This window comes from Manacus candei, unplaced genomic scaffold (genome assembly GCF_025592945.1).
Source record: "Manacus candei isolate 608988 ecotype Guabito, Panama unplaced genomic scaffold, ASM2559294v1 h1tg000065l, whole genome shotgun sequence".
Taxonomy (NCBI): domain Eukaryota; kingdom Metazoa; phylum Chordata; class Aves; order Passeriformes; family Pipridae; genus Manacus; species Manacus candei.
In genome coordinates this window covers 5,210,931-5,222,112 of record NW_026138113.1, presented here as the reverse complement: position 1 = coordinate 5,222,112, position 11,182 = coordinate 5,210,931, and the positions used below count along the sequence as shown (strand labels likewise).

Below are 11,182 nucleotides of genomic sequence, written 5' to 3'. Positions count from 1 at the left end.
GGCCCATTGAGGCATCAGAAGAAAAAAAAGCTCATAACAACATAAGTCCTGAATGAAAGTATAGCAGTTTGTTTGGAGAAGTTATTGCAGTCCTAATTACGCTTTCAGAAATCTGTTTGTTAATTTTTAATCTGATGAGTTTATGTATGTGTCTATTACTAAGTTCCAAACTCGATTGTACAACTCCTTATAAAATAGTGCTTCAATTTTTTTAATCCTCAGCTAGAATTATACTGCTATTAATACCAGTGTTATTAATATGCTCTCAGAAGACTACATCATTAATTAGGAGACCTAAAAGATAACTAATGGGTCCTTTGGAAGACTATTCCCAGTTGTTGCATGAATCTGATCTATCCAAATAAAGCTGTATGTCTACAGTCTTATCAAATTTTGTTTATACCTTTGTATTGTCTAGAACTGATCACTATTTTATGTAATAACAAGTGCTAGTAGAAGGTGTGACATTAATATCATGGTAACTCACTGTAACATTTGAAAGGGTCATGATGATAGCAGCATTTTTAAATAATGACTCCTGTTTTTAAGACATGACTGTCAAACTATAGCTTTTTACCTTATATCTTGGCAGTGTCTCATCAAGTCCTTCATTGGCTTCCAAGAGATGACCATAAGCCCATCCCTTCCACAGCCACCAACAAAGGATGTGCATTGTGGTCACTGAGAGTGTACACAACCCCCTTCCCAGCTCCCAGGGACAGCCAGGGCACTGCTCCCCTTCTCCCCAGGGTACCACAGAGCTCTCAAGGATGAGTGTGTGCTTTATAGTGCAATATGTGCACCTTAAAACATCAGAGGTCATAGAGCTGTATGTGTACGTTTCAGTACCTACTAGAACATTGGAGGAAATTAAAACAGAAAAACATGTATGAGTGAGTCTGTTGCAGACACAAGGGTTAAATGTAACCTTTCTCACCTGGAAAAACTCTTCACCACATCTCATTAAGACTTTTCAGATATGTTTCATTAAAATAATTCGTTCAGTAATTAGACTTGGTTCTACTGTAAAATGCAAGTTTCTGCCGGACAAATTCCTCGAAACACAGAAATTAAAAGAATTTGGATTGCTCGTGGTGAGCAAATTTTTCTTTCTGTAGACATTGTCCTTCTAATTTCCCTTTAAAAACTTGGTGCAAGTAGCTTTTTTCCGCCCCTCTTATAATAATTCCAGCAGTTTAAATTCAACAAATATATGAATGTGGAGAGAGAGGAGAAGAAAAACAGAAACATACCACACAGCCCTACATTTACAGATGATATAAATTTTATGTGTATATATATATATATACACACACACACATATACAGTGCCATCTCTAACCAAGTTTTCCTGTTTTGCTTTAAAATGGCATCCGTGGAAGAAAGGAACACACTGCAACAATTTCTTAGTTTCAGTTAATTTTATTCTTTAATGCTAATCTGAAAACGACACTGTTCCAGTCATTGTTCTCCTAAAGTCAATTCTTATATTACTGGACAGTTCCTTTTCTGTTTTCAGTACTGCAGTCAGTTTGTTTTTCAACACGGTCTTTATCTCACAATAACTGTGTACTAGTATGTGAGGATACTATAACACTGCAGTCAATAGCAACAGGATATTCACTCTGCCAAAAAGTAATCCTATATTGTCCATTACACATGGGTTATTTTGGAAGATTGTGGAATTCTTTCTTTAAAGCAGCAGAAACCTTTTGGCTGTAACATAGTTCAACAGTATTTGAGGTTGTCTCTGCTCTCTAAACAACTCAAACACCTGTTTTTCTGCTAGAATATCGTTAGAAATATTTTATGTGATTTGAGATGGTAAAATACTTCAGGTAAGGTAAGAGACTTCACACTCCACAGGAACATCAAAGGAGGCCCATGTAAATGTCTGAAAAGTTTAACAATTTTACTTTTTTCCCAGTTTCACAAAATGCATTTCCTGACTTGGGCCTGAAAGAAATAGAATTTTCACAAACTAAAACCTTGCAGTTGTGATGGGTTTTTTTCCCTGCAACAATACATACTTATATTTTGAAACAGTGATTTGTATTTATAAGGAATGGCTATAAAAATAGTTTTTAAAAAAATCCTTTGATCTGTAGTTCTCTAGCTGTAGCAACTGAGACAAAGAGAAGGTAAATGATCATCTGGCAGACAAGCACTAAACTCCAGCTCCCCTGATTATTCAGCTTCTCCGATCTGCTGGCTGAAAAGTCTTCCTTTACTGCAGGAAACTTAGTCAGTGACTAATAAGTGTTTATTGATCTCTGCTTGAGATACTTGCTGAGAAATGTAGATATCAATGAATATTTGATCTGATTTAATGTTAAGAACAAAAGTTTTTTCCTTATGGCCTCATTTATATAGGGTATTCATGCCTGCCTGATCACTTATAAATACCAGCTGACTCTACAATCCGATGATAAGTGGACTTCAGTGAGACAAACTCTAATGAATTAATATGCTACTAATTGTACTTTTTCTTAGCCAAAAGTTACCAGTGTAGTTGTTGCTTTGAAGGGTAAGTCAAAATATCATCGATTCCCAGCAGCTGTACTTGATAAGTAGAATATAGGTCTAATTCAAAGCCCATTGCAATCAATTAAAGGGACTCTCTATTGATTCGAGGAGCCTTTAGATTCTTTTCTAAACCAGGTCTGGTTGGTGCTGTCTTTATTTTCTCCTTCTGTATTCAACTCTTTTTGTTTTGTGCCCTTCCATCCTGCGCATGTCCTCTGGGGTGAAGGGCTAAGACACTTTTCCTTAACAGGTGACATCAGGGATGCTGTTTCTCCATCTCCTCTTGTTCCTCCCAGTTCTTACAGAAGCCAACAGACATGGTGTAGAAGACTGGAGGAAAGGGTGAGCCCCATGGGAAATATGGAAGCACAGGGGCATCTGGGGAAGGCCCCAGAGGACCAGAGCAGATCCAAGGACAGTGACAGGGATGCTGAGGCTGAGCTCCCTGCCTGGGATTGGGAAGCAGCTGAGAGCACGCTGGATCCTAAGGTGATGACTTTCTACTTCTCTCTCTCCCCTTTTTTTTCTCTTTCTTCTCCTACCTTCTTCTTCGCAAAATATCTTGTAAGGCAGACCAAGGAATTCTACCTAGTGCCTTGTTGTGTATGGATAAGTTAAAGTTTGCTGAGTTAAGGTCTGCAAAGTGCCTTACTTACTTTGTCTGAATGTTTTCAAATTTGCCAAGTACCTTATTCTATTTGAATGTTCTGAAGATTGCAAGTAAAAGTTGTTATTGAACCTCCTGAGATTTTGGTTGTTACTCCCACTCACTGCCCAGGGTAAATCCAACCACCTTCCCCTAAACCTGCTGAATGGGCTGGGGCAACACAAATGGACCCTGCACTGTGGATATGAATTTCAGGTCTTCTTAATGCTGAGTTTGCACTGTAAAACTGGAACAAAGAATTCCAGTCCAGCCTTGGCTTGTTCCACCCCTTCTCCCTCATTTTCCTGCCCCCTTCCACGCTTGCTGTCTTTGCCAGTAGGAGGGAACTGCATGGCCAGAGACAGAGGGTTGCTGAGGCGCAGGGCTGGTGGAGGACTTGGCTGGCTATCTCAGCATTTGGGTGTTAGGGACCTGCTGCGTTTGCTCTTATCTCTAAGGTTCCTTCCTGACCTTGTGATTTGTTAGAGTAAATCTTCCAGTGCCTTTGACTTCTGTATAGTGACAGCAAAAAAAAAAGTTACTGAGCCTCTGATAACTATTTCCATGTTGCAGATTGGCAGACTGACATAAGGTTTGCAAAGTAGTTTGCAGAGGCTTTAAAGGGTACCAGTTTGTCCTGGTACAAAAAAAAAAAAAGACTCATCAGGCTTTTGTGGGAATCAGTCAGGACTGGAACATTTCTATTTACCTGTGCAAGTTGAAAGGTTTCTGGGCAGCAGTGAGAATTTGTGCAGGCACACTTTCAAGTTTGTATATGACTGATTCACTCAATACAATTTCTGTTCTTACATCAGAAAAGCAGTTTGAGTGTTCTTAATGGCTTTTAAAATTGAATTGTGATGATGAGTCAGAAGAAAGTATAGCTGAAGATGGAACAGAGTCACTGTTTGTGTGTTGCTGACTGAATCATAATTGCTGGCACCAGTAGATATACATTCAAACCTTTATGGAACAAGGTTTTTCAAAAAGTTTCTTCGAAATCAAGGCTACCCAGGACCAGGGAAATTACTGGAGTACTCCACTTAGTGTAGGTTTCCACTTGCTTTCATTAAACCAGCAGAAAAGAAGGGAATATTTACTCAAAATAGCAAATACTTCATAATTCCAACTACTCTGAAAGAAAAAAAAATTAGAAGTAGAATTCCAAAGCCACAGTTTTACTGAAGGAACTTAAAGAGAATAGCTTGAGAGAAGAGTTTGTTGGACCCCTTTCAAGCATCATGTACAGAAAGTTATAAATGCTTTGGCTCGTATTCCATCTCTAATGTACTCCTGAGACAAATATATTGTAACTAACAAACAGGTATGATGTCATGTATATGGATTAAAAGTCTAGCAGAGGTTACTATATTAGAGAGGCGCTGAGAAAGGAAAATACACACTTGCCTAATTCTCTAGTTTGTAAAATTTTCTCTAGTATCATATCACATAAAATCACATTTTATTTAAAAAGAAAAACAAATTAGCATATATATCCCAGTTTCTCTTCAGTTTTTCTTTAGATCATTTTAGATCACTTATTAATTTCACTGTGGTCTTCCTAAAAGACTGCAAAAGACTTACTTTGGGTACTAGGCAGAGGTAACAAATCAAGATTATAATCAGGGACTGGATTTTTATTGTTGTTGTTGTTGGAAATATAAAATTTCCATGTTTTAGTTTCAAAAATGTATAAACAGTATTTCAAGACTTTTCATTAACTTCTATTTTGGGGATAAGTGTTTTGCTGAACTTGAGCATAATTACTTGTTTCAACTCTCACTTTTTCCATTTCAATTTTACATTAACTTTCTGAGCCAGTCATGTCAAAATGGAATATTTAGAGGAATTACTCTTATTTTCAGAAGCAACTGTGTTGGAAACTGCATATCCCATGAGAATTCTTAAACTTATCATTATTTACATCACTCCTGAACTTAACCCTCCTAACCCAGCGGCAGCAGCCGCCTGCCCACGGAGCACCTGGTGTGCCTCCCACCGGCCACCTCCGCTCCACAGGCTCCCATTTCTGGCCCCGGAGCAGAGGCCACTGCTCCAGCAGCAGGACAGAACAGATGAGCTGGGCTGGTCAGCTGGGGCTGCCCTGCCAGGAAGGAGCTGTGCAGCAGCCAAAGTAGGCCATGTGCTGCCCATATATCACAGAGGTCTGTAGCCTTTCAGTGGCTGCTCAGTATGGCAATGGACCCAAATCCTAAACTTGGAATCATTTGCTGTTCGTTCCTTACTGAAGTAGTTTCCCTCTGGATTCAGTGGGAATGTGCTTTTGGTTTTTATTAAAAGTGTAGAGACCTAGAGATAGGCAGTCTGGAAATAGCTGTATTCATATAGCAGAGCACCCCAGAACTTGATGCCAATGACCTGTTTCTCTACCTGAGAATCTGCTTATTCCAACATGTACGCTTGGGTCTATGGAAATGTTTGTCACCCAAGGAATAAAACAAAGCAGGTGTTACTTTATTAACCTCAGTTGAAATCTGTTTGCTGTGCCTGTACGCTACCACTTTTCTGTCGCTGTGTTGAAGAAATGCTCTAATGCAATGTTGCATTCTGAAACAGCTCCAGTGTCTTTTTCTGAACAATTTGCTTCTCTCAGGAGCATAAATAATTTTTGCCACAGGTATGGGGTGTGCTTGTGCGAACACTCTGCGCTGTACGTTCCTTAACCATTTTCCTTCTAGCAACAGAGTACATCTTGCAGGGTTTTTTCCCCCTTTGGTTAAAAATGGTTGACACAATGAATATGAAATTGGATTACCTATTTGACAGAATATGCCTATTATCTTTGCTATCAAGGTATTTGCCCATTTTCTGTCCAGTTTTCTAGAGAGTTAAATTCTGAATATTCCATGTAAGTACAAATGTGTGCCTGTGTTTAATTCTGCTCTCAGTATATACTAGAGATCTTCACTTCAAAGTGTGATACATCAGAATCAATATTCGGAATAAAGGTGATCTGGTATGTTCTGTGCTACCAGGAACTACTTGTGCAACCATAAATATTGAACATAAGATTTCTAGGAATGGAGTTGGGAAGATGTTCCCTTTTTACATGTTGTAGCTATTGACTGTTTTACTGTCAATACAGTTTTACTTTTTGCTCCAAGGTCTCTAGACTGTGCAGAATCACACCTAGAGAGGAAGTGTGGGGCACTAAGCTATTGAGACAGGCATCAGTCAGAAGTGAGACTGAGCATGGGACCAGGACATCTGTCCTTGGCAGCCACGGAGAGATGCAGAGACCTTCCGAGAAGGTCTCGCTGCTGTTGTAGAGTTAAACCTTGTATACTTGTGTTGTCATTGCTATTTTGCAACCGAATGGAGTAAATTCAGTCTGGGGTGCACTTTTAGTTGTATTATAACTGCCCAGGAATCTGTTCTAGACCCAAAAGGTGATGCTCTCCCCGTCACAGAAGCCTTGAGTGAAGGGCATATTTTCATCCTTCTTCCTCGCACCGTGTCTGCAGGGCACAAGTATTGAGGTTAAGTGGCCTTTGTACTGCTTTAGTGTTCCCTCCAAAAGTTCTGGAGCAGGATTTCGGGTCAGGAAAGATCCATGCAAAGGAGCAGACAGGGCAGGGCAGTACCTATGACTGGCTAAACAAATTTGGGTTATTAGCAGATTGCTTTGACTCACCACCCAGAGACTTTGCGAGTTCGGGGACGTTTCTGTGAGGCAGCCTACTATGGTTTAAAGTCCTGCTCTTGACAGTACGCTAGAAAAATCTCCTTTCTTCTGCCACTAACCTGACGCAGCAAGGCAGCGGTGTCAATCGATAAAGTGCATTACCAAAAAAAAAAAAAAAAGGCAGAAAACTGGTGGAAGCGGTGAAAGTTACTCACCTGGAACCTTCGAGGAGCGAGGACAGCCATGGGAAAGGCAGCTGCCGCTCCCGTCCCCGCTCCGGCCCCGCACCGGGCGGGGGGGCGGCGGGCGGGCGGCGGGAGGGGCGCGGCGGGGCGGGGAGGGGCGCGGGCCCGGCCGCTCCTCCCGGGGAGCGCTGCCAGCGCGGCGCCGGTCGCTCGGCACTTCGCCCCGCAGCGCGGCCCGGCCAGCGCAGCCCCTGTTGCACCAAGTCCGGGGTAGCCGCCCCCCTCCCCGGCAGCCCGGGGCGGCCCCGCCGTGTCCCGCTCCCCCGGCCCCGCGGCGGGGACGGTCCCCCCCGCCTTTGTCGGGCAGGCAGCGGCGGCCGGTCCGTCCGTCCGTCCGTCCGCGCCGGGCGCGTGGCTCCTTTGTGTACAGCAGCTGCTCCTGAATGCGGAGGCAAAGCCCGTGGCTTGGCACTGAGCTTTTAAAAAACAACAGCCCTCCCTCCCTCCCTCCTTCCCGCTCCCCTGCCCTCCCTCCTTCCCTCCCCTCCCCTCCTCCCTCCGAGGTGGACGGGCACCCACCTGGGGTCCGCCGCCCACCTCTCCTCTCATCCTTCTCTCTTCTCCTCCTTGTTTACCTGCACTTTTCCGCCGCCTCTTTCCCCCGCTGTCCCCGCCGCCCCCCGGCCCTCGCTCGTCCCCGCTCTCGGGCGGGCTCGGCGCCCCGCAGCTCCGCTCCCTCGGCGGTTTGCCAGTGCCCCTGCCCCGGGGAAGGCACTTGAAGGTGGATCTATTAAACCTCCCGGCGGTCTCTCCAAGTGCACTTCTTGGACCAAATCTCCAGCATGGATGTAAGATTTTACCCGGCTACGGCGGGCAGCGCGCTCCCCGGAGACCCCTCCAACCTGGACTTTGCCCAGTGTTTGGGTTACTACAACTACAACAAGGTGATTATTCCCGCGGGTGTTAATTCTTCGTACTGCTGCCCGGGCCGATGCCCCGGGAGCCGGAGTTCGTGCTCCGTCGGGGGGGGAGGCTCGGGGCTGGGGGATGCCCGGAGCCCGGGTTGGGTGCCGCTCTCCGCGGGCCCGGGGACACCCGGGCACGGAAAGTTGCGGTCGGCGGGGCCGAAGCTCGGGGCCGAGCGCCTCCTCCTGCCGCGGTCCCGGCGGGGCTCGCCCCCCGGGACCCGCCCTCGGGCCGGTGCTCGGGCAGTTCCGATGGGTGCGGACCGCAGGCAGAGCCGGGAGGAGCTCGGGGAGCCGATCCTGCTCCCCGTGGTCCGGGAACAAAGGGTCCGGAGCGCGCAGCGTTCGCGGTGGGGTTGGGACTTGCCGAACTTTCCCCGGCGCGTCGGGCACAGCCCGGTGGGGCTCGGGCGGCCCTGCGAGCAGGGAAAGGAGCCTTCATCTGCTCTGTTCTTTCGGCTCATTCCGGCTCCGTTATGGCCAGTTTCTAACTGGAGGATTATACAAACGGGAGTATTATCTAAAAGTACATCAGCTGCTGGCACGGGAAGGTAACTAACGCTCTGGTTTGGCGAGGGTTGTCAGAGAAGTTGCAGTACCCCTTCTGTCTATTCGCACCTTCTCTGCGGCATGTGCAGCGCTTGGAGTAAACGTTACAGTCAGAAGCAATAGTCATTTCCCAGTGTCTGCGTTCGTTTACAGAAATATGTTTTAATAATAAGGGCATGATTTGTTTCACAAATTACTCAAATCTGCGAAAGGCAAAGTTAAGAATGACACTGTGACTCATGCTATTTTGAAAAAGACTTAGCTGTTTGCACTGTGATGTGTCAATAGCACATTGAGCTATTAGCACTGGGCCCTCACACATGCACATAAAGATCCCTTTCACACTGTGTTTTTCCTGGTGCTATGTTTGTCCAACCTCTGGGGCCTTTTGTGAGGCACTGCGTGAGATGCTGGGGAAGAGAAGGGTGCTGGGCGAAGTCTAAGCTGATGTTAAACCCTGGGTTTTTTTTAAAGAATCCTTTCCAAACGAATAAAGTTTGCCGAAATACAAAGATCACTTTCAGAGAGAGAAGTAATGTGGGTTCAAATAGCAGCTGGAGAAAACTTTCTCCTAGAGAGATCGCTTGTGAGTAGGTGTTGCGGGTGGACTGTTCTGTCGCTCGTGTCCACCCCGGCCGGTGGATGCTGAAGTTTTGGCAGGGGTTCGGTGGCCGCCCCTTGTCCATCCCCGCCGTGAGTGGCGATGCACGGCCCGGCCTCGCGCATGCGCCGTGCGCGGGGCTCCGGGAGCGCGGCTTTGTTAGTCCGGGATCGGGGGAGACACGGGAGCGTGAATTAAAGATGAACTGTCAGCCCCAACTCTGGGCGCTGCTAAGGACTCCGAGAGATCTCAGATGCATTGTAAATGCCCGCTGTTGTCTGATACGCCGGCTAATTTGGGGAACTTGCAGCACTTGCCGGCAAGCAGCGTGTTTACTGTAAATTTCACTTGTTCAGTGACTTTCTTGTTTTGCATTTTTTTCAGGTACAGGTTACTGTATGCCTTCTTTTTTATGTATTTTTTACGTCCAAAATTTTTAATATCTTCTGAAAACCAGTAGTTTATTGTGGCCTTTAACTTGCTGCAAGTGCACAGTTATATATAACCTTTTGACTGTATTTCCCTTCATCGTACGATGAGGACAGAGCATGCATTCAGGAAAAGTCAAGAGTAACTAACTTTTGACCTGCACAGAAACACATCTCAGTTGCTGTACTCCTGAACATAATTTTGGCAAGTATCTTGCAGGCCAGGCTTCCAGTCTGCAGCAGAAAATATTTTAATTAACAGAGGGCAGCTCGTGATGCTGGTGTCTTATAATAGATATCTTTGTATGCAAAAGGCCTAATCCTGAGCAGACTGACAACACACGAAATTGTGTTGCTGTTGCTGTGAGCTCTTCATTGGCTCAGCTGGGAAAACAGCAACATGGTACACAGGTGTTCCAAGGACAGGGAAGGAGTTCATGAATGAGTTCCTAGAAAGGATGGTCTTAACTCTGTTAATCCAGTCTGATTTTCTGCCTTGTTTATAATCTGTAACCAAAGGAATCATTGTAAGTTTTGGGGTTTTTTAATTACTGTGATAAAAAGAGTATATTTATTTTGAAATCTTGCCTCCCTATCTTGCTTTTCTTGTATTCTGTCCTTTTCTCTGTGTTCCTAAGGAAAATAAATGATTGCTGTGTTAGGCACTGAGATGACCAGAAGGCACAGAAAAAAAAGAGCTGAAATATTTACTCTGCTGAAGTAAATGGGAGAACTGTTATTGATTTCACTAGGGACAGTATTTCACCTCAAGTCTTTCTGAAACTCATTTGAGTATCCTGCCCACTCATCCGTGCCTGCTTCATTGTTAGGAGCTGAATCCATATTCTTCTTGTGACAGTGACATTGCCAGTGACAACTGCCGGGAAGCAGTGTGATGGCAAGAGTAAACACTGTGTGCTTGTGTATAGGTGCAAAAGCAGAATTATTTATGTGAAAATATTCTCAGGATCATTAAGACATGGAGTTGATGGCATATGGCTTACGTGTGGAAGATTTTATCTTGTATCACGGTGTCTAAAAATATCAAACATAAAGCCTTTTAGTGCAAATGGATTGTGAGACAATGCTGCCTTCCACCTGCATGCTTTAAACAGAATTTACCAGGACTGTACGGGTTTTTTACCTTCAGTAGGTACAGCACCAGCAGGAATGTAGCAGACTGACCTGTGAATCCCCAGGCAGGACTTGGGATCTCAGGGTGCCCAGTAAGCAAGGGTCAGTGGTGGGAGAGGAACTGCAGCCTGAGTCCTGGGCTTGGAACAGGCCCAGGAGCTGTCCTGGCCCCGACCTGCAGGTGCCCTTCGGTTGTATTCCATCCCCACTGTTGCTTAAGAGCAATGTTGTGCTTTTGAAATCAGTTGTCAGTACTAGATAAGGAGACCTAAGGGTAAGGGATCTCACTTTGTGGTTTTTTTTGGGAGGAGCATTACTTTTGAGTATATGACAAGCAACTGAAAACAGGGTGATGTACATAAGTATCCCTGCTATCGTTTGTACTACAGCATTTTCTAGAAGGTTCATTGGCATTATTTTTGTTGAGATGGTTTGCAATATGGTGTACATGTGTAGAGGGCAAAAGAGGAAATAAAGACACAGAAGTGCAGTGATTTGTCCAA

At 44.9% G+C, this 11,182-nt stretch overlaps 1 protein-coding gene across 5 annotated transcripts in view; it reads left to right on the top strand.

Annotated features, from left to right (window-relative positions):
• Positions 1–2,523: 2,523 nt before the first annotated feature.
• The window catches only part of TOX3 (TOX high mobility group box family member 3), a 77,789-nt gene continuing 69,130 nt past the window's right edge, over positions 2,524–11,182 (top strand). For 2 of the 5 annotated variants that reach the window (XM_051805871.1, XM_051805869.1), the window contains exon 1: positions 2,524–3,014. In XM_051805871.1, the coding sequence (XP_051661831.1) occupies positions 2,877–3,014 (138 nt within the window). In that variant the 5' untranslated portion in view covers positions 2,524–2,876. Of the gene's footprint in view, positions 7,947–8,301; positions 8,519–11,182 lie in introns of those variants that run through there. The other 3 variants (XM_051805873.1, XM_051805872.1, XM_051805877.1) reach the window with 2 other exon arrangements.